The sequence below is a fragment of the Tiliqua scincoides genome, chromosome 16 (assembly GCF_035046505.1).
Source record: "Tiliqua scincoides isolate rTilSci1 chromosome 16, rTilSci1.hap2, whole genome shotgun sequence".
Taxonomy (NCBI): domain Eukaryota; kingdom Metazoa; phylum Chordata; class Lepidosauria; order Squamata; family Scincidae; genus Tiliqua; species Tiliqua scincoides.
Genome location: NC_089836.1, coordinates 7,017,322 through 7,039,132, shown reverse-complemented (window position 1 = coordinate 7,039,132; position 21,811 = coordinate 7,017,322). Strand labels below are relative to the sequence as shown.

Here is a 21,811-nt window from a genome sequence, read left to right as displayed (position 1 = left end):
TCCCTGCATCTCCTCCTACCTCAAATAATGCTCTCTTTCAAATGTAATAAAAGAATTTTATTTACCTCACGCTTGGGTCTCTTCTACCATGTCACACAGGTATGTGCTGGTAATATATTCCCTGTTCCTACATCAGCTCTCAGTGCCCTCACCAGCAGAGTTGTTGCAAGGAGTACATGCGACATGCACTGAGCACCCATAAAGGCCTAAGGGCCCCATCCTACCCAGTTTTCCAGTGCTGGTGCAGTTGTGCCAGTGGGGTGTGCGCTGCAATTTGTGGTGAAAGGACACTCACTGGGAGCCTTCTCAAGGTATGGGAACATGTGTTTCCTGACCACAGGGCTGCATTGTGGCTGCACAATCAGCTGGAAAGTTGGATAGGATGGGCCCCTAAGGCTGCAATCCTATATACACACACCTTCCTGAGAGTAAGCCCTGCTGAACACAATGGGGCTTACTTCCAAGTAGACACGCGTCGGGTTGCAGTGTAAGGGCCCTATCTGATCCAGCTGTGCCAATGGGGCGTGCACCGCACCCTGCTGTGAGGGGGCAGCGGTTTGTCCCCTGACCTTGGGGCCGCGCTGCATCCACACTGGCGCTGGAAAGTCGGACAGGATCGGGCCCCACACCTGCTACGGGAGCAGGGCCTTCTTGGTGGTGGCCCCACTCGTGGAATTCGTCTCCTTGGGGTGCGCGTGACGCCCCCGCATCACAAGAAGGGCACAGAGGCCTCTCTAATCCAGCCTGACTTTTGCTGCCCTGTCTTGGGGCGCTTATACTGGTCTGTACTGGTTTATACTGGTCTGCACAGGATTTAATGGTTTGAGCTTGCTGCTGCTTGTGCTTTTGTGGCACTTCCCCACCCTTCGGGGGTTTTGTGTTGTGGTTGTGCTCCTGCCACGTCTGTGCGTGTCTTGAACAGCAGGAGCGCGCAGTGCTTTGAAAGGGGCGCCTGGGACCACGTGCTTCCCCTGCCCCGTACCTTTTGGGCCTCGCGGGCCGCCGTACGCGGCCTCTTTCCAAGCTTCCCTGGTCGCTAGGAGACCGACCAAGGTGGCGGCGGGGCAGCGCGTTTCTCCTCGCGTGTCCCAAGCGGCTCGCCGTAGGCGCCTCTTTCTCTCTCCTCGGGGCCTGGGCGGGAAGCTGTGAGCGCTGCACGGCCCCTCGGGCGCCGTCCCTCCCAGGCAGCCTCTGGTCGTTTCCTTCTCAGGCTGGCCTACGTGGGCACCCGCACGCCTTCGCGCTTTTGGAGCTGCCCCTCGCCGGACCCCGTAGTCGAACCGCTTCCGGCCAACACGGCGGCGCGGCTTGTCCCGCGCGGCCCCCGTAGAGCGCTCCGCCTCCTCGCCGTTGCTTGGTGAGGGGGACGGAGCCAAGATGGCGGCGGCGGGCAGGGCTGCGGCGGCGGGGCGCGCGGCGGGCCGGCGGCGGGCGCGGACGGCGGAGTGAGCGGCCCTCCCCCGGGGCGGCGGGCGCGCAGGCAGGATGTTCTCGGCGCTGAAGAAGCTGGTGGGCTCCGAGCAGGCCGCGGGCCGCGACAGGCCCATCCCGGCGGGGCTGCAGTCCATGAACCAGGCGCTGCAGCGCCGCTTCGCCAAGGGCGTCCAGTACAACAGTGAGTGGCGGGGAGTTCCGCGGGCCCGGTCTCCCGGGGGGGCTCTGGGGGCGGCAGGCCGGCAGTGAGTGGCGGGGAGTCCCGCAGGCCGCGGGCAGGGGACGAGGAGGGGGCCTCCGAGAGGGCAGGGCAGGGCAGGCCCCCTCGCAGAACAGGCAGGGCGCCCCAGTCGCCCCGGGACAGCAGGCCAGCCACGACCGCAGAGGGGGGCTCCTCCCTTCTTCCATCCCCGTCTGGTGCTAGAGACCCACCACTGAGCCCCACTCACCCCCAGCACTGCAGCCAGACACTCGCTGCGGAGGGCAGGAAGTGCAGGTGGGAAACCTGGCACTGGGTGAGCCCCCTCCCTGCTCCCTTATCCCCCCTCTGGGGCAGGGCAGGGCAGGGCGCGCCCTGGGACAGCAGGCCAGCCACAGCTGCTCCTCCCTTCTTCCACCCCCAGCTCCAGCAAGCCAGTCCAAGACTGGAGACCCACCTCTGAGCCCCCCACCGGGGCCACCTGCCCGCAGCCCCCGCCTCCCTCACCCACAGCACTGCAGCCAGACACTTGTTGCGGAGGATGAACCCGGCGCTGGGTGAGCCCCCTCCCTGCCCCCTTCACACCTCCTCCACCCCCCTGTGGCCTGGCACTGTTGACCGTTGCCAAGAGGCGAGCAGAACCGGCACTGTCTCCCTGTCCTTCGCTCGGCGTGTGTTCGGTCTGTGGAACTCCTTGCCGCAGTACGTTGTGATGGCGTCTGACCTGGATGCCTTTACAAGGGGACTGGACAAGTTTCTGGGGGAAAAATCCATTACGGGTTACAAGCCATGATGTGTATGTGCGACCTCCTGATTTTAGAAATGGGCTATGTCAGAATGCCAGATGCAAGGGAGGGCACCAGGATGAGGTCTCTTGTTATCTGGTGTGCTCCCTGGGCACTTGGTGGGCCGCTGTGAGACAGGAAGTTGGACTAGATGGGTCTATGGCCTGATCCAGTGGGGCTGTTCTTATGTCCTTGCCCTGGCAGGGCTCCACTCACTGCTCTTCAGCCCTTTTCATTCCCATGAGTTGCTGCCACTCCACAACTTGACCCAAGCCTGAAGCACTGATGTAGAGGAGGAGCACAAGAAGAGCCCTGCAGGCCACACTTCATTAGGCTGCTGAAAAGCTTGTTGGGTGGGGAAAGGGGAGGCCAGGAGTAGATTTGTGTGTGTGGAGGGACTGTGAGCTCAGTTCTGGTCCTAAATAGAGGCTGCTGGGCGAGTTCGGGTGTACTCTGCCTCCAAGCTACTTTCACAGGTTCACTTGTTACCATTTTATATCTGACTGTGGTTCGTGGATCTCCGTGTAGAACTTGCAAGCCCCCTCCCGGCCCAATGCAGAAGAGTGACATGCAGGGTCCAGGACTATTGCCTGCTTGTGCAGGGTGGGGAAGAGTGCTGGGGACAGTGAGGGCTGTTCTGCTTTTGGAGAGAGAAGGTGGGTGGTCCCTCAGTGCCTGATTTTGGGGGCTTAGGAGTTCTGAGTGGTCTTTTCCAAGTCAGTTTGTCTTTCAGAGTGGGCTCTGTGTTGCACACTTTGATTGCAGATAGCTAGAGACATGTAACTGGATGGGGCGAAGGCATTTGCTGTGTCAACAGCAGATGCTGATTTGTAGCTCTGGTGTCCTTGATGTGCCTGCCTTGCTGTGGAAGAGTTGCTTGCCTCCACCTTATCTCTGTGGTGAAGGAGGCTGACGGATGGCCTCCGTGCATTGGTTAGGCAAAAACTGCATTGCATGTAGATGAGATGATGTTTTGGCGTTAGACTGTTCCTTTTCCCAAGGTATCGGATATAGAGATTCAAACAAATAAGTGTTTGACTGCAAAAGGGCCCTTGAATGGAAAAGAGGGGATTGCTACAAGATGCAGCTGACGGCCCCATTCACTGGCCCTTTTGGGCATCAGCCTAGAGCCTCCCACACTCTTGATCAGCATAGGATAGCTAAACCTGGAAACGGATATCATGGGCATTTCAGCTTTTCTCTGGCAGGCTTGCAGTTTAGCATGCGTCACACAAGTGCCTGGCCCCAGCTGCTCCTGCCCCCGTCGTTGTCTGTGCTGTGACTTGGAGGGCACCAGCTTAGTGCAAAACTGCAGCTGTGCATGGAGCACGGGGTTTTGACGTGCACTGGAGAGCCATCTGTCTCCTTTGCCCTCTGAGCCTGGTGCATTGCCTCTGAGTGCTGAGTTTCGCTCCGTGGTGCTTTATCTCGACACTCTGCTTCTTTCCAGCCGCTATATTTAACTGCAGCTTTCCATCAGCTGCACCAGCGCAAGGCTTCCCAGTCTCCATAGCAACCCTCAGCACTGTGGACAAAAAGAGTGCACAGCAGGTTTGGGGAGACTATTGGTGACAAGGGTTGGTGTTCCGAAACAGCGGTGTTTGTATGCGACACCTGAAATCCGATTTCAGGGTTTGAGTTGGGGCACAGGTCGTCCAAGGGGAGCTGGCAGCTGTGGAGGTTTTCAATCCATTTTCTCTTCTTGACGACAGGTAAGTGAAACTTGAAGAGAAGCAGATAGGATGGGGGGATTTCTCCACTCTAAACCCCCTCCCCCGGTTTGATTCTGCCTCCTAAAAATACGAGACAGTTTGGAAAGTGTCATTCAAGTGGCAGCCGTTGCTGAACTGAGATAGAAGATACTCCAGAACGGTTTCAGAGCGAAAGGCCGGGGGTCAGGGAGCTGACCTGAGATCCCTGAGGAAGCATTCTGCAGAGGGGGGCACCACCAGGGCTATAAACCCCTTCTCTAGCTGGAGCTTGTCCTTCTGTTAGCAGCAAATCAGAGGGAAGGGTCTTTCCTGATGTCCTTAAAAACTTTATGTACAACAAGGCTGGGAAAATACTCTGCTCTCGACTGCCAGCACTAGCCTGGGGTTCAGGAAGACCCATGCCTCAGCGTAGAGAATCACTCACAGCCTGAACTTTCAGTTTGAAACTGAGGGGTCCCATTGGTCATCCTCAGTGACTTCTGGGCAGTCGCTCTCTGGCAAGGACCTGTTTCCTTCATACTGAACTGAAGCATCAGTGGGGAATGCAGGGGAGCTGGACTTGGTGCAGCCAGTGCTTTGCAGCCTGTGGTATTTCTATGCCAGCTGCAGACCTTGCAAGAAACTGCTCTTGTCTAGGCCTGGAAGTGCTGCCGACTTCACCGAAGACAAATATTTGCCTAGAGATTTAATTCTGTGCTCGGCACACAGAGTTGGATTCCAGGGCGTCTTTCTTCTGCACGTGTCCATCTTTGTAGTTGGTGAGTGGCAGCTGTGGGGCTGAGTGGGTTAGAAGGGGTCTAATGCATGCGGAAAGGCTGGCACTTGAAATGACCAGGGACCCCTGTGCCTCTCTTTGGGGATGAGCTGCAGTTCAGGGATGGTCCAGCATGCATCAATTCCCAGGTTGTATCCCCGCCATCTGAACTAGCAGCAGGGCTCTCAGGTAGCGGGCCAGACCTCCTTGGCCAGAGCAGGACCAGGACTGGGCAGGATGGACCAGTCGTTTGGCAGGAACAAGGCAGGTCCAGTGCACAGTCCTGGCTGCTAGCTACTGCTGGGACTCTCGACCCTCTTTTGCTTCTCTCTGGCTTCCACTGATGCGTGTTGGCCACGCATGAGCAAAATGTTCACAGCAGCCTGAAGTGTGACTAACCTCCAGGTTGGCAGATGCAGAATGCTTGTTGCTCCTGAATACTTCATGGGCTTGGGAGGAATAGGGGGAGCAGCCACTGTCTCTAGGGGAGTGTGTTCAGGCCACCACCCTGGTCCCCCATGGCAGGCTCGTTTGCTCTGCCTGAGTCACTGTCCTAGTGAACTTTCTGAAGCGACTCCCCTCGCCCTCCCCTGTTGATGCTTGCACAACACGGGCTCAACCTTCTTCCTGCGTGTGCTCAGTGTTGCAAATAGGGTTGCCTCATTCCTCTCTTTCTGCCACTGAAACCAGCACTGGGGAGGGAGGTCTGCAGCGCTAACAGAGCCAGGACAGAGAAGCCAGATAGTAGCGTCTCTTGAATTTGATCAACTTATTGATGATGGGGGTACTCTGCCTCTCAGCTGAAGTCGGCTCCTGACTCCGCTTGCAATTACAATCCTTCGAAGAGTCCAATATGTGAGGGAGGAGCTAGTTTGGGTTTTCCCTCCCAGAGGTGGAGGATGAAGGTGCCGACCCCAAAAAGCAGCCCAACCCTTAGGAGTGCTTGGGACTGGGGGGTGCCCAAGAGTGATGACAGGCAGAGGGGCAGGCGTTGCTTCTAGTCCACTGAGTTTGCCCTGATTAGTAGGAAAATCCTCTTCTGTTAACTTGGATATATGGTCCAACAAGTGCTGCCAGCCCTTCTCATAAGCACCAGGAGCCCCTTGTCCACCCGCATGCATGTGACCTTCCACTTCCATCTCTGCATATGCCCTGCAGCTCTCCTCACCCCAAGAGTTTTCTGCATTGATAATATCGTGGTAGATTTGTGCCAACATCCCTTGGATGCCTGCCCTTCACATGAGTCATTTTTTCCTCGCTCTCGGAGAGTAATTCTTTGGCCAGCTTATCTTTTGCCCTCGCCAGTGGGCCACATTTAATCTCCTGCAAAGGCATTTCCTTGTCAGCTGGTGCAAAGAATAAGCCAACACAGTACCCAAGACCATCTCAGTCCCTGTTTTGAAACAGGTGGGAGTTCTGGCTGGGCCTCTTGAATGTGGTACTATTCATCGGGGACCGTCAGACCTGATCTGGCCCAGTCTGCCTCCCTGTCCAGCCTCTCCTACTCCCGCATGCCGCGGCTGGCCTGTGAGTGCCAGTGTGAGTTGCTCCTGGCCTTGAGGAACCAGCATTTGCCAGGCTTCCTTGGCAGCCATTTCCAGGGAACAACTGTTGGGCCCGGGCAACCAGTTTGAATGCACTATGCAGTTCAAGATGGTCAGGACAGTTTGAGCCCAGCAGTCCATTGACTGCCACTGAGGGTGAGATGGGCCTTTGAGGCCCCCTCCATCAGCCTGGCTGGGACCAGTTGCCATCTGGCTCCCCCTCTTCTAGTACTGCCCCTGTTAGCAACCATTTCACCTGATCACAATGCAGCCTTTATTAACCATTATGTAAAACTTGTTATCTGTATTTCTTTCTTTTTCGCTTCCTTCCCCATTTCCATTTTCTTCTGCAGTGGGCCTGTCAGGCTGTCGGTCTTAGCCTGTTGGCCTGATCTTATCCTCTTGGTCTTGCAGGCAGGTCTGTGTATGTTTAATCACTCTTCTGCTCTGGTTCCTTCCACAGTGAAAATCGTCATCCGGGGGGACAGAAATACAGGGAAGACCACTCTGTGGCATCGGCTCCAAGGCAAGAAGTTTGTGGAAGAATATATCCCTACTCAGGAGATCCAAGTCACCAGCATCCACTGGAATTACAAAAGTAAGCTGCAGGCAGGGAGGGCTGAGGAGGCTGGGCAAGAGGGCCCTGGCTCTTTATGGTGGTCTCAATCTACCTGGCACTTGACCATAGAGAGGGCAGAAGGGGCTCGCAGTCTGAGGTGGATACAAGGCAGGCAAACTCCTTTCAAGGCCACTGAATGTCTCCTCCTCCATCATCAGTTAGAGGCCCTGCCAGGCTGCGTGTTTCCTGGCTGTAGTGGGACAGGAATCTCTTTGTCTTGTTTCAGACTGGTGGTGTCAACTCTGACATGCACATACTCCATCCCGCCTTCCCTGCTTGCTTGGGGTTCTCTGCAGAAGACAGTAGTGAGGCACAGCCGGTCCTTACTGCAAAAGCCTCGCCTTCCCTTCATGCTCTTCATGGAGGAAAAGGGATGCAGTTTTTTTCTCACTTTCTACAATTTTCTACCATTTGGGTTTTTGTTTTTTTGAAGCATGCCAACAGTGCATCAAAGCTGTCTTCTGCAGGAAAGAAAGTCCAACAGGGTAGGACTTCCCCCCAGGAGAAAGGGGGCAGTGCTTCTTTCCCCACCATTGGGATTCTTGCCCATGCTAGCAGGAAGACCTGGCTGGTGAGTTTTGGAAGGCCCAATTCCTACAAGAGAAGCTGCTTTTTTTGTCTCTTTGAGGGGCCTACAGTTCTCCCTCCTGTGTGCCAGACTGAGTGGGCTTGAGGAAGCGCCTGAGGAGTTGGTTTCCTCCTCTTGTGGCAGGAAGACTTGGACCATGTTTTGGAGCTTGGATACTTCTGGACAAGGTCTTCTTTCTCATGCTGTGTGTGTTTATCTTTTCCCCCTTCTAGCCACTGATGATATTGTGAAAGTCGAAGTCTGGGATGTTGTTGACAAAGGTAAGCTTCTCCCCTCCCATTTTGACCAAGCAGTCTGTGTGTGTCTCCCCTGTTCAAATGAGTCATGCAAACATTTGGAAAGGAGACTCTGATGCTCAGGAGCTGTTCTTGCTTATCACCTCCCAGGGCTTAAATATCTTATTGTGAAGGGGAGGACTTCTCCCCTTCTCAATTGAAACTGCAAGGAAGGAGGTCTAGGCTGGAACTGAGGAAGAGCTTCCTAAGAGCCACCTGGCTCCAGAACAGTCTGCCTCAAGCAACTGTGACTCTTTGAGGCAGAAGCTGGATGGCCACTGGTCAGGGGATGCTGCCATAGTTGCCTGCACTGAGCAGGGAGTTGTTCTTGATGACCTCCACTGCCCCTTTCAGCTCCAGCTCTCTGTGATTTTACCAAAGTAATCCCCAAATGATATGCCATGAGGGAGAAATCATGAATTCGATTATTCCCTCCCCCAGGCTTGCTGCTTTCTAATCAGGACAGTGATTCCTGCATGAACACAGGGGGTGGAGTCCTCTGGGTGGAGCAGTGTTTACTCCTCCGTCGTCTTGGGTGTAAGAGTGAAGGGTGCTCACAACTTTAATGGTGGGTGGGGGAAGCAAGCCTGGTAAAGCAAGTCTTAAAACAAGATGCAGTGGAGTGACAGTAGGAGAGAAGGATGCCAGAGGCAGCTGGTGGGCCACTGTGGGCGTCGGGCTGCTGGACTGCTCCCTTGGGCCTGACCCTGCAGGACTGTTCTCATGAAGGGCCAGATTTCAGGGGGTCAGGCTTGAGTCGAACAGACTGGGGGCTGAGAGGAGAACTGCAGCTTAAAGAACAAAGGAGCATTCTGCCTTCTGACCTGCTGTTCTGTTCGCTCTTCCATTTCACGTTGTTGTTTGTCTGTCTTTCTCCCGCCTCCACGTGTTCAGGCCAAAAAATCCACCTGCGCGACTCTTTGGGTGAGAGCAACGTTTAGACTAGACCTTGGTCTTTCTGTAGTGAAAGCCTCTGGGGCCTTGTAGTGGAGTGCTGCGCAGACTGGCGCCCCCTGCTTCATCCTTCCCTTTCCCTCTGTGTGATTTTTTTTCCCCCTGGAGTTTTCTGCAAGGTGCAAGGCTGAACGTGACACTGCAGAAACTAAAAATTAAATACTGCATGCATTGCAGAGTTGGGTGTGAACATCCTGTTAGAGGATTGTGTCGCATCCCGTCCCCTGCCTCACAGGAGAACGTGCCCCCACGCAATTTGACCCGGAGCATCTTGACTCCCCTCACCCTTTGGCTGTTTGAAGCAGTGCAGCTTTTTGCCCCTGTACAATCTCTGTTGACTTCACGGGGAGGGGAAGTTTCTGCAGAGCACACGTCCCACTCAGAATGAGCAGAGGTGTGCTGATGGTCCTTGAAGGGTTTGCTCCCTTTTGCTTGCACAGGGGCACCTTGCTTACTTTGGAGGTGTGTGTGTGTGTGTGTTGCACACTTCCAGTGTGGATTTTTGGCATGCTGGGCTTCTGTGAGTTTCTAGTTTCTGTGCCTGGTGACTTAAAACGGAAACGAAGACTTGGCCGAGAGTTGCCAGGGCTGTGCAGCTCTGCCAGCAGTCAGGCTGAATGTGCTCTGCACGCCTGTGAACTTTGCAGCTGTCGTGCGCAGAGTGAGACCCGCTGGTTTAGTGTGGTGGGCTCCGACAGCAACTGCTCAGGTTGAGTGGGGCCTCTCCCAGCCCTTCTCTTTGAGGTCTCTTCAAGGGAGGTGCGTTGGCCTCCCATCTGCACATCTTGCATACTGTCCCTTTTACCACTGAGCACTGAACAGGTGAAGCTCTCTTGCCTGAGTCAGAACACCAGTTCACTGAGCCCAGCGCTCTCTGTCCAGGCTCCCGAACCCAGTCCGGATGACTTCTCTGTCTCTGCCACCCAAATTGAGTTGCCGGGGTCAAACCTGTGGGATTTTTTGCCTGCAAGCCATCACTCTGCCCCTGAGCTGCAGGTCCCCCTTGGCACCCTTCTTTCCTGCTCCTCCTGCCCCAGTGCCTGCTCACTTCCATTCCCCTGGTCCTGCTGGAGCCAGTACCTTTCCCCACGTAGAGATAGGCAGCAGGGAACCGAGGCGGTTTGGGAGTCTCTTTCTGCCAAGAGCATGAACTCCCTGTTTGAGTTCACAAGGAAAAAACGGCATATGAGAAGGATGGTTGTGGGAGGGGGGAAGTGCTGCATATCCTTGGACACTTTCTCCCCCGTCCCCCGTCCCCCGCACACATAATAGTGACTGTGAGGCCTATGATGCTTCTCTTCCTTTCAACAGGCAAGAGCAAAAAAAGAGGCGACGGCTTGAAACTGGAGAATGACCCGCAGGCGGTGAGGCCTCCTCCTGATCCCAGTTTGCATGTAGCAGACCAGGGCCAGGTCAGCTGGTCCCTGAGGCTGTGCCAAGGGTTGGCCTCTGGCAGAGGGGGCTGTCTGTACCACTTCTTCTCCCTGGAGTCGGGGGGAGGGGGAGGTCAGGCACTCTCCTCCTCTTGAAATCGGGTGAGGGAGGCAGCTGCCTCCTGGGTGGGCTGTACAAAGGGCCAACAGTTCTCATGTGGAGGAACGGCTTGTGTGAGTGTTGGGATGGGGACCCAGCCAGGGCCCGGGTTCTGAGCTGGACCAAAGGCCTCGCTTTCTTCCCTTCCCAGGCAGAGTCAGAGATGGCTTTGGACGCGGAGTTCCTGGATGTGTATAAAAATTGCAACGGGGTCGTGATGATGTTCGATATCACTAAGCAATGGTAAGCAACACTTGCGCCTTCCCCAAACTTGTGTTGCTTTCATAGTCAGCCCTGTGCTATGCGGGCAAGGGGGATTCCGCTCTCTGTGCGGACTGGGGTGTTGAGTGTGGTGTGCAAAGTGCCTTGCGCAGCTGGGCCCAGCTGTGGGGTATGGCCTGCTCTCAAAACCATGTGCAGGCCGGTTGTGTCGGCAGCAGGCCACAGGAGCTTCTAGGTGTTCCTGACTCTCTCCCCCCCCCCGACGCAGGACCTTCAACTACATCTTGAAAGAGCTCCCCAAAGTGCCGACCCACGTTCCGGTGTGTGTGCTGGGCAACTATCGGGACATGGGCGAGCACCGGGTAGTCCTGCCGGATGACATGCGGGAATTCATCGACAGCCTGAACCGGTGAGCGCAGCAGCCCTGCGGCTGGATGGGAGGGACAGGGTGTGTTGCCAGGCTTCTCGGCTCAAGGTGTCACTTGAGGCCTCTGTGGAGCTTGGCTCTGAATTCCTCAATAAGCCAAGCTGTGTGTTCCTCACAGGCGAGAGCACCGTAGAGTAGAGGGAGAGAGCAGGGATTTGGGAGGTCAGATTCTCCCCCCCCCATGACCTCTCCACCCTTGTAAGTTCTGTGCCTTCTGACAACCCAGTTCATGTGATGCCCAGCATTGTCCCTCCCAGGCAGTCGGTTGTTCCCCTGCTGCCTGCTAGCTGTTCTAAAGGCCCAAAGTGTTGATTTCCCCCTTCAGAAGTGCAGCCAGCAGCATAATAAGCCCTTTCGCGAGACTGAACTGCCTGCCTCGATGTGGGCGCCGTGGGCTTGTCCTGAGCGGGAAGACTTGCTTGCAGATTGGAGAGTGCCAACCCTCCTCCGGTGTGTGTGTGCCTGTCTCTCTCTCTCTCTCTCTCTCTCTCTGTCTCTCTCTCATGCGCCTTGTTCTTCTTGCCTCCTGTTCCCTGCAAACAGACCACCTGGCTCCTCATATTTTCGCTACGCCGAGTCTTCCATGAAGAACAGCTTTGGCCTCAAGTACCTGCACAAGTTCTTCAATATCCCCTTCTTGCAGCTGCAGGTAGGAGTTTCTCCCATCCTTGCAGTAGTGGAGGGGGGTGGCTACTTGTGCCTGGGTTTGGAAGGGGGTCAACTCTCAGCAGAGAGCCCAAGCTGCACAGGTTTTGGTCAGAATGTACAGAAACCTCAGAATCTGGGACTTGTGTGTCAATATTCTGACTACCTGTGCAAGGTATTTTTCCCCTCAAGGTATTGATTCCCCCCCCCCTTTGTATTACCAAAACTTGTGCAGTTTTTTTTTAGTCTGGTCCTTAAGAGTGTGACGGTCTGGCCTTGTGGCTGGCTGTCATCCAGCGACGTCTTCCAGAGCTGGCTATTCTGTTGCAGGCTCTGTACTGATCAGGAAGGAGACAGGGCCCATCTGAGAAAAGCTGCTGTGCCTGAAGGAATTGGAGGGCCAGCTGTGCTGTTCTTTGGCCTGGCAGGTGCAGGCAGATCAGCCCCGACACCTCTGCTGCTTTGTCTCAGCCCACTTTAGTGGTCAGGAAGACCAGTGCCATTTTCCAGGCCCAGGGGCCGCTGAGTGCTACACAAAAGCATGCTCAATGAGTGTCTGTTGTTTTGTGATCCCTTTTTGGTTGCAAATGTGTTGAAGTGATAAATGGTGTGTGGGATTTTCTGCTGTGAACAAAATGCAGCCCAGCTGGGCCAGCTTGCTTGAGCAGCAGCTATAAAAAACCGGCACGTCCTCTCCACAGCCTGTCAGGCTGGAGGGCGTGCCAGAGCTTCCGTACTGAGCTGAGATAAAGGCCTCTTTGCTCAGCATGCCCCGGGGGCTTCTCAAGCAAGTCAGGAGGGTGACACTTGACTGCTCTTGACAGTCTTGTGATAATCCAGAGGAGAGTGGCCTCTGAACACCAGGCAGGTCAACTGTAGCGGGGAGGGACAGGCATGGCCACATCCTGCAGCAAGTCCGGCATGGAGATGGTGTTGGACTAGATCTCTCTTGAGCCATCTAAAGAGACGGCCAGCCCCAGAATGTCTTCAGAGCCCTCTGTAACCTCCCCCCTCCTTTGGGCCTTCTCTTGCTTCAGTTCGCCACCTTTAACCCTGTGAAGGTCTCCTGCTCCTGCAGACCCTTCCACTTTCCTCCCCTGCTGCTTCTCATGCTTGGAGCAGCTTCCCAGAACACCTGTGGAATGCTTCCTTGCTCACTACCTTTAAATCCCTTCTTAGCACCCACCTTTTCCAGGAAGGGATTGTCACCCCCCCATTCCACCATCCTAAACTACGTATGTGTTGCAAAAACAGCTGCGTGTGCTTCCCCAGTTTCCCCCGCCTCCATTCCCTTCGCTCCCTCTGTCCCCTTTAATATCTAGTTTGCAAACCCCTCGGGGCAGGAGCCTGCTGCTTTTCCTAGAATGAAAAGACCTGTATTCTTAGGATGCACTAGCAGTAATTTTAAAAGAAGAATTCAGCAAATCTGCTGAATTTAATTCTGCCCATCACAAGGGGGGGAATAAAGTTTCATTCTCGTGAAATTGTATCCAGCTACCCCTCTGCCTGTTGAGATTTAGAAAATTGCCTCTTTGCAGGGCGGAACTGACACTCTTGGCAAGTGGAGTTCTGTGCCCCTGATGGTGTTGGAACATGGCGTGCACACAGCCTGGGTTATGTGGAACGCAGGCCTTGCTCTTGTGTCTCTGCTGGTGTTCCATAAGTTGCTTGTAGTCTTGAATTACACAGCGTTGTCTTCATCTTACACTCATGCATGTTTCATACCTGAGCGGAGGACTTGGCTGGCCAGGAGCCTGGCTCCTCGCCTTCTCTCCTCTTGGGTTAGTAGCTGCCACTCGGAGCCACACTGCCCCGAACGTGGAGTTTCCATGTGTCTGCTAAGCAGGCAGATAAGAGGAATGATGCAACAAACCAAACAGATCTGCCCAAAGCAGGAAGAAGCTGTGAACCTTAAAACGGGGGTCACCGGTTAGGTGGCGGGAGAGCCACTGCAAAATTGGTATCCATGATGCATAAAATTAAGGAGCTTTAAATTAAAGTCACTGATCTGCTTGTTTTCATTTCTTTTGTGTTTCTGCCTTCCTGAGGGACGTAGATGGGGCACTGCTCTTGTAAGGCCCCTGCTTTGGGTCTTGCGTGGGCCCCTCCGTTGTCACTTCTTATGGACTGGGAGCTGCTGCTATTTAATTCACGGCCCCCCCTCTGGAGATACCTGGGGTAGACACCAGATCTGTCCGCTTGCAGGCGACAGCCTTGAGGGATCTGTTACCGCCTGACCCATCCTGATCCAGTCTGTTCTTTGTCTCTTTTTTTCTGTCCTGCAGAGAGAGACGCTGCTGCGACAGCTGGAGACGAACCAGCTCGATATTGACGCGACGCTGGAGGAGCTCTCTGTGCAGCAGGAGACGGAGGACCAGAACTACGAAATGTACATCCCGCTGAGTCCCCTGATCAAAACCACCCACGTGTTGTGCCGGGAGGCTTTGTTGGCAGCAGTTCCACAGCGAGGGAGTGCTTGCACCCCCCCCCCACTCCTACCTTGCAGAGCCACTGAAGGCCCCACCTGATCCGCACACTTCCACTCGTGTCCTTGGGTCTCAGTTGTGTTTGCAGCCCCCTTCCCTGCAGGAATCCTGGAAGTTTTAGTTTGCTCCGTACTCCTGCTTTGTCCTGGAGGTTCTTTCCTCCCACACCTGCATCTCAAGGAAGGTGCTCAGTGGCTGAACACCTGTCTCTGACGCAGGAAGGCCCAGACTCAGGCCTGATATCCCTGGGTAGGGGTGGGTAGCTGGCTTGTCAGAGTGGTTGTCTCTTCCCAGAAGCTTTCCACAGTTCTGAACAGCTGCTTGTCTGGTCCAGGTAAATCGACCTCAGCGTGGCCAGGCAGGGGAGCACGATGAAAGTGGCCTTGTCCTCTCTTTTAGTTCACAAGCAATAGAAAGAGAAGTGGTGGGGCAGCCAGGCTGGCAAACAGCTTTCAGGCTATGATGCCTTGCAGACTTTTCTGCCATAAAGGAGTTAAAAGGGAAATGTAATCACAGGCCTCCTTGCGGGAAGCTGTTGGAGTCCTGTTGGCTCAGCCTGATGTTATGTCTCCTGCAGCTTCCTGGAAATGATGGAGGCCCGCAGCCGGGGCCACGCATCTCCCCTGGCGACCAATGGGCAGAGCCCTTCCTCTGGCTCCCAGTCTCCAGTGGTGCCCCTGGGCAACGCTTCCGGGAGCTCCAGCCCCAGCACCCCCCAGCCGCCCCTTCCGCTTCCGCAGCAGAGCCCAGTCAATCCGGCTGGCTCCCCAGAACCCGTCATGCCTCCGTTGCCTGCACTGACACCTGAAGCGCAGCCGCCTGCCACGGCTGTCGCCCCCACGCCACCTGCCGCAGCCCCTCCACAGAAGCGCAGCTTCATCTCTCGGCTCTTTGGGACATCCCCTGCTCCTGAAACACCTCCTCCACCTCCAGGTAAGGGTGCAGAGCCTCATGAATTCTCACCACACAGGCCCAGGTTTTGCCACCAGAGTTCATTGGCTCATTTCCCCTTATATCCTATCCTCGTGCCTTAGGGGGACTCAAACAGAAGAGAGGTATGGTGCGGTATCAAAGCACTCGGCTTACAATAGCTTGATTGTAATTTCCTGAAGGTCTTTTTAAGGAGCCAGGTCTTCGCTGTGTGAGTTCCAGCACATGCCTATACAGATCTCTCTATGGAGGGTGTTTCGCCCCAGCCAAGGAGGCCCTGCTCTCTTATAAACATCTCCTGAATGTAACTGTAGTAGGGCCTCTGATGTTGGGCACAGAGTGTGGGAGTTGATGGCCTTTAAGGCACCCAGATATCAGCCCTTGCTCTGTGTCCACTCATAGCCTTCAAGTCTCTACAAGGTTAGTCTGCTGTCTCTGGACCGAGCTGGTGTGAGGGCTTAATTGTTCAGGGGGGAAGGGTTGGGAATAGGGAATAGTCTCCACCAGCAGTGCTGGGTTCTTCAAGATAAGTGGCTGTGTCAGTCCAGCAGCCCATCAGACTGGTGTTGGCAGGGAGGAAGGCAGGAGTGCTGAGCAGGACCAGAGACTGCAGGCTGGGAAGCTGGGGCTACAGATGTTGGAGGGTGCGTGTGCTGCCCTGGCCAGGAGTCTGGCTTCTGTCCCAGCATCTCCAGTTGAAAGGTTCTTGGGCAGCAGGGAAGCATTTCCTTTTGTACCTGAGTTTTGGGCAAAATGGTCCCAGGGGTCCTCCTTTTAAGGGAGCGCTATGCAAGCCGCTCTGCTTTCTCCTGTATGTATATAGGTGATGGGTGCCTGGTGGGAAGAGGGTTTTGGAGCTCGCAGTAGAGGGTCAGGAGAATCCAGATCTCTTCTTCCCTGTGGCTACTGTCTCTTGGGGGTGCCCATTGGTTTTGGAGTTGGTGGTGTGAGCAGCCCTGCATTTTCTGCAGAACTGTGCACCAAGAACAGCTGAATTCTGCAACACGTTGCTGCTTTTGTGTGCTTATACTACGGCATGGGGAAAGGCCTTGAACCTCTGGAAATCTTACTTGGCCCTTCTCTGCCCTGCCCCAATCCCCCTCTGACACACAGGCACACAGCCGCAGAGGTGTGGTGCATGCCCAGCACTAGGTGTGGAAGGTGGCGGGAGAAGCCTCTCGTGGGCTTGAGATGCTGAAGTCCCTCTCTGTTCCAGACCCTGCCGCTCTGACTCCACAAGCCGAGCTTCCCTTGCAAGTGCAGAGCGTGGAGGATTTTGTCCCTGAAGACAGCCTGGACCGCAGTTTCCTGGAGGACCCTGCGCCGCAGAGAGACAAAGGGAGACCTGGGACAAAAGTGCGCACGGATAGCGACAGGTGACTGGAGCATAGGGAGGCGGGGGGGGGGTGCCCACGGGCGTGAAAGCAGGCAATGGAAATTTGCCTTGCGTGTTTACCGGAAATGGGTGCCTTTGGGAGAAGAAGCTTAAGTCTGCACCCTTAAATAGGGAAAGGTTCCAGTAGGACGCCCAGCCCCACCCCTGGCAGCAGGAGGGCTGCAGTCTGGGAAGGCACAGCCATGTGGCGTTTCTGAAGATGAGACTGAACTAGATTTACAACCCAGCACAGAAGTGCAGTAGCGGGGGGGGACAATGTTTGGTTGGCTCTTACTTTCTCCCTGCCCCTCCTCTCTTGATGGGTCTCTGTGGCAGGCAGCCTTGCATTCCCTTCCAAGAGAGGAGGTATTTTCTTGGCCACAGGCCCGTTGCAGCAAGAAGCCGACGGGCCCCCTCCTTTGCGCCACCACTGAGTGCTAAAGTGATGCCTGTGGAGGCACCCATGGAAAGGTGGGGCTTGGGAGTCGGTTCCTTGGAGGTGTGTTGCTCTGGAGTGGTGTTGCCGTGTCCCCCCTGCTCCCACTTAGCTGGATGCAAGATGCCTCTTCCCAGCGTGCTTTGGGACTCTGCTGCAGGGGTGTTGGCTCCTTCTCCAGGAACAGTTCTCCCTTGGGAAGGCACCTGCGCCCAAAAGCATTGCTGGCTCAATCCTATCGCAAGGTCGGCCGTGCGCCGGTATTCCAATGACTCTCTCATGTAGCATGTTCCAGCTGCTGTCTCGGTGCCCTGAGCCAACATAGGTTTGCCCTGCTGGATCTCGGTGGTGGCACTGTGCTGGCCTTATTCCTTCCATCTTGCCTCCCACCCCTTGCAGTGCCTCGCTTTCTCCTTGTGGGAGCCAGAGAACGGAGCCGTCTCACTTAATGCAGCATCCGCTTGGAAATGACCCAGTTCTGCTTGTTTAATGTGTTGGCACGTGTGCGAGAGAGCCTGCCTGGGCAGCCACGGGGGTTTAACAGCCTCCTTTTGAAATAGCGAGGGCGAGCGGAGATGTGCCGAGTCCTGCTAGTGGTGCAGAGTTGTGCAAAGGCACACAGCCCTGACCAGAGGCCCGAAGGTTCCCCCTGTCTTTTTTTTTGTGGGGGGGCGATCCTTTATCCACCTTTTCCACACTTTGCACAGCCTTAGAAATGCCTTGTGTGTGTGTGTGCCACTCTCTCTCCTTCCACTCTTATTTGTGTTCTAATCGAAACCCAAAAGCCTCAAGTTTAATGCACAGTGATTTGGGGGGGGGGCACCAGGTTCTGTTCCCTTCACCCCTGCCTTCTGCAGCCTATCTCTAATCTGTGCATTTTGCGCAGTGACCGGGATGCTTCGGGAGGGAACCCCATGGTGGCCGGCTTCCAAGATGACCTGGACTTGGACGACTGCCTTCTCAGCAAGCCAGCAGCAGACCTGATCCCCAGCAAAGACATCACTCTCTCAAGCGAGGAGGAGGAAGGGGACAAGCAAAGTGCCGGGTTTGTGGTCATGGCGGACGAAGACCTGGTCACGGAGCCAGAGGCTAAGCGGTAGGACAGGGCTAATGACTGTGCCTGGTGAGGCAGGTGCTGCTTGTTTCCGGGGAGGAGGGCTGACTGTTCTCCTTTGTCCCCTTTCAGGTCTTCCAGAAAGGCCTCCAGACCCCCGAAGCCAGCAGCCGCAACCAAAGCCACAGACCTGCAGCCACCGGCCGGCTTGCTCGCCCAGCCCGGCTGCGAGCAGAACGGCAGCATCAAGCTGCCCACGCCCCCTGCAGCCCCCACAGGAGCAGCGCCCACCTGCCCTCCAAAGGCCCCCTCCCAGAACAAGCCCTCTGCCCCCAAGCAGAAGGGGGCCAGGCCCGAAGAGTCGGACAGCGATCCAGAGGGCCCGATAGCCACACAGATGCTCTCGTTTGTCATGGACGACCCAGATTTTGAGAGCGAGGAATCTGACAGCCAGAAGAAGGCGGTGGGTGTCTGTCTGTCTGTCCTCCCCATCTCAGTGCAGCTGTGTTTGACAAAGCAACTTGAGGCTTGTGGGATGCAAGAAATGGGGCAGGTTAGGGGGTTTAATCCTGACTGGCTGAGTCTGGGCGTTGAGCAGAGTGCTTTCCCGTCATTTCCCTTGCCAGGGCTCTCAGCCAGGGGCCCTGATCCTGACTGCCTGGCCGTTGTCCCTCTCCCCAGGTTGTGTTCCCTGTGCGGGAGGATCTCTCGGATGTCTCCGACGAAGAGGCCTCTTCCAAGCCCCCCCAGCCGGCCAAGCCTGCGATGCCCTCCTTCAAACCAGTGAACGATTCAGACCTCTTTGGACTGGGCCTGCCCGACCCAGGCCCCAAGGAGAGCAGCGGGGAAGGTGAGGAGAGGCCCTCTCAGGGCTGCTCGGTGTCGAAAGTGTCTAGAGCTGCTGCTGGGCTGCATGGAGGCCATGCGTAGTTTTCACTGGTGTGGGCAGGCAACCTGCACACGCAGGGCGGCTCTCCTGCTGGAGGGGACCGTTCCACCTTCCCCTGCTTGGGGACCGCTCGGTGAAGGGAGGAGGCTGGAGCGAGTGGGCTTTGGGCCTACTCCCCCGCTAGCTGGCTTTCCCAGCTTTGCAGGCAGTCACCCGAACTGGAACTGGATTTTTCTCTTCCCCCGCCCCCCCGCCCACCTGTTCCAGATAAAGAAAAAAATCCTTCAAAGGAGAAGAAGAAGAAGAAAAAGAAGAGCAGCAAAGAGGTACGGGGGAGGGGTGCCTTCGAAGGGTCTGTTGTCCTTTTTCATCACTAGCACAGTTCCTGTGGTGGTGGGGGGTGTGATTCAAAATCTTGCAGGGACATTGGGGAGGGGGTGCCGTGTGCATCTGCACTCTCCACAGTGAGGGCAGGAAGGGTGCAGAACTATCTGCCTCTTGTGATCACAGCCATTCTGGCGCTGGGGGGTAAGGTGGGCAACCTGCCTTGTGACCTGAGAGACTCCTGGGAGTGGCTGGAGACAGAGGCCAAGTTGGGAAGCAGGTCTGTGCTGGATGCACTCTAGGTTTCCAGGCCTCCAAGCAAGTGGAAAGCGATAGGAGGCCGAACGTGTTGCAGGTGGCCCGGAGATCCGCCCTTCCCCCCTTCCCTAGGCAGGCCAACAGCCAGGGCCAGAGGAGGGGTGGCCAAGCATAGGTTGTTCATCCCCTCCCCCGTGTTGCTGTCCGGTCTTTGGAGGACCCCTCACCCTACCCAGGAATGCTCACAGATTATCTCCCTCCCCCCCCGCTTCCCTCCCGCAGGAGGAAGAGAAGACCACAGCCAAGAAAAGCAGCAAACACAGGAAGAGTAAGGAGAAGGAGGAGGGCAAGGAGGAGAAGGACCGGAAGAAGAAGAAGAAGAGCAGCAGGGACCGGGGCAGCGAGATCGACGAACTGGAGGCCTTCCTGGGGGGTGGCGGGGTGGGTGCCAGCAAGCAGCAGGGGGGCGGAGACTATGAGGAGCTGTAGCCCACCCCGGCTGCCCGGGCTCTGCAGGTGCTTCTTGGATGTGGCTGCTGGTGTCATCTCCCCCCCACTCCCCCAGCCGTGCTAAGGCGGGGGGCGGCTGGGTGAAGCCGTGGCTGTTCTTTCCTGCCACGCAGACTGCGTGGAACTCACAGAAGACTGGCGGGACCCGGAGAAGCTCTGCACAGGCTGCCACAGAGGAGGAGTTGCGGCAGGGCCAGGGAAGGTAGAAGCACAGCCCCGGAATTGTTTGGAGAGGGGGCAGGCCACACCGGTTCCCGGCCCTGCCATCCTCCTTCCACGTGAACCCCCTCGGACGGGCTGCCCGTGCGCATCCCCAGCCGCTAGGCTGCCTGATGTGGAGTGTGACTGTTCGTGCGCCCAGAGGTCATGGCGTCTAATCACGGATCCTCGCTATTATTTTTTTACCAGAGAAAGTGGATATGGACTCTGTGCTCGATGGGAGAGCAGTTGGGAGTAGACCTGGGGCTGGGGGACCCCGGAGGCTGCAGGGTTTCAGCACGAGGGGAGGGGCAGTGAGGGTGGGTGGGCAGGCGCTGTACCCATTTGCACTGCAGCCTGGTGCCTGTGGGCTGCCGCCGGGGGTCCAGAGAACTCCGCCGTGTTTTCTTCTGTGGCCCCAGGTGCTTCCAGCGCCCGCCTGTGCTGTGCAGTTTGGGAAGAGAATCCCTGGAGCGAGAGAGGGAGCCCCCCCCACCCGCCCTCCATCCTCTTTCAGTATCATGTTTTGCATATCCTGGAAACTGGGCCCCTCCCTTGGCAAAGAACCCCTCAGGGACTTGTCTTAGTAGATTGGGAGTTACTGAAAATTCCTGAGAGTTGCAGGGAAATTTAGTTTTTTACGGTGGGGGCAGCTGACTGGTTCTTGAGCACCTTAAAAATGCCCTTTGGGATGGCAGCTGCCTCTTTGATGAGATTTGGGGAGAGGCAGAGATGTAGGGAGTTGCCCTCCTCTCACTGGTGGCACATGGTCATCATGTCCCGTCCCCCCCTCCCCGGTCTTGCTGGACCTGAGCAGAGGTTGTTCCTGGCAGGCAGTTCTCAGTTGTGGCCTGGCTCCCTCGATCGCTGCACGTGCTTGGCTGGCTGTGTGTGTCGGGGGCCAAGCCTGATCTCAGTTGCCCCGCTCTTCCCTCTGAGTGGCTTCCCCAATCCTGCGCCCCCTCCTTTTGCAGTGCTGTGCCCTTCTTTTCTTCTGCGCCCTCCCGCCCAACCGTGGTTGGCAACTTTTTCTTGTGCATTCCATTGCCTTGTGTGTGTGCGTGTGGAGATTGTATTTGGACTATGTTTTAACATTCCTCCTCTGTCCTATCCCCCCAGCAGCTGCAGAGGCTGAAATTTGAAGGGGGGGGGCTGCTTTTTCCTGCAGTGGCTGCTCTGCCTCTCCTCCAGAAATGTCTTGATGGGGGATGGTTTGGCTCCTTTCTTGACCCCCCCTTTTGAGAAGCTGCACTCTTCCCAGTTTGCATATCCAGCAGAGTCTCTCACTGTACACATCAGATAATCATCATCACCACCTCCTTGGCCCCTGTTTACAGGCAGTGCTCATTGAGGGGTGGGTGGTTGGAGGGGGAGAATCTGCATGGGCATCTCTCAATCTGGTGCTGGGAGGAGAACTCCCCCCCCCCACCTCTTTCAGGTTTGTTCTCTGCACATCAATCAACCAGCGTTATCTGACTGAGTTCATGAAGGTGTCTTGATCATGTTCCTCTTTCTCCCCCCTCCCTTGCAAAAGAAAATCTCCCACCAGTGCACTCCATTCCAACTTATAAAGCTCTCGATTGTACAGGTGTGTCTGTGGTTTTGTACCTCAAGGGATGCAGGCAGCCTTCCTGTCCTGCCTTTTCTACCTGGGCTGTG

At 56.0% G+C, this 21,811-nt stretch overlaps 1 protein-coding gene across 2 annotated transcripts; it reads left to right on the top strand.

The window, feature by feature from the left end:
- The first annotated feature begins 1,421 nt into the window (after nucleotides 1–1,421).
- On the top strand, nucleotides 1,422–21,737 carry RABL6 (RAB, member RAS oncogene family like 6). 2 transcript variants are annotated; one of them, XM_066610825.1, is made up of 16 exons: nucleotides 1,422–1,615; nucleotides 6,892–7,026; nucleotides 7,849–7,896; nucleotides 8,806–8,835; nucleotides 10,177–10,229; nucleotides 10,550–10,641; nucleotides 10,889–11,029; nucleotides 11,591–11,696; nucleotides 13,978–14,081; nucleotides 14,756–15,111; nucleotides 16,325–16,484; nucleotides 17,806–18,015; nucleotides 18,106–18,436; nucleotides 18,655–18,823; nucleotides 19,130–19,188; nucleotides 19,727–21,737. In XM_066610825.1, the coding sequence occupies exons 1-16, from the start codon at nucleotides 1,486–1,488 to the stop codon at nucleotides 19,931–19,933; spliced, it is 2,331 nt and encodes a 776-aa protein (XP_066466922.1). In that variant the 5' UTR covers nucleotides 1,422–1,485; the 3' UTR covers nucleotides 19,934–21,737. The 2 variants fall into 2 exon arrangements, with proteins under 2 accessions (XP_066466922.1, XP_066466923.1); XM_066610826.1 differs by lacking the exon at nucleotides 8,806–8,835.
- Nucleotides 21,738–21,811: the final 74 nt, after the last annotated feature.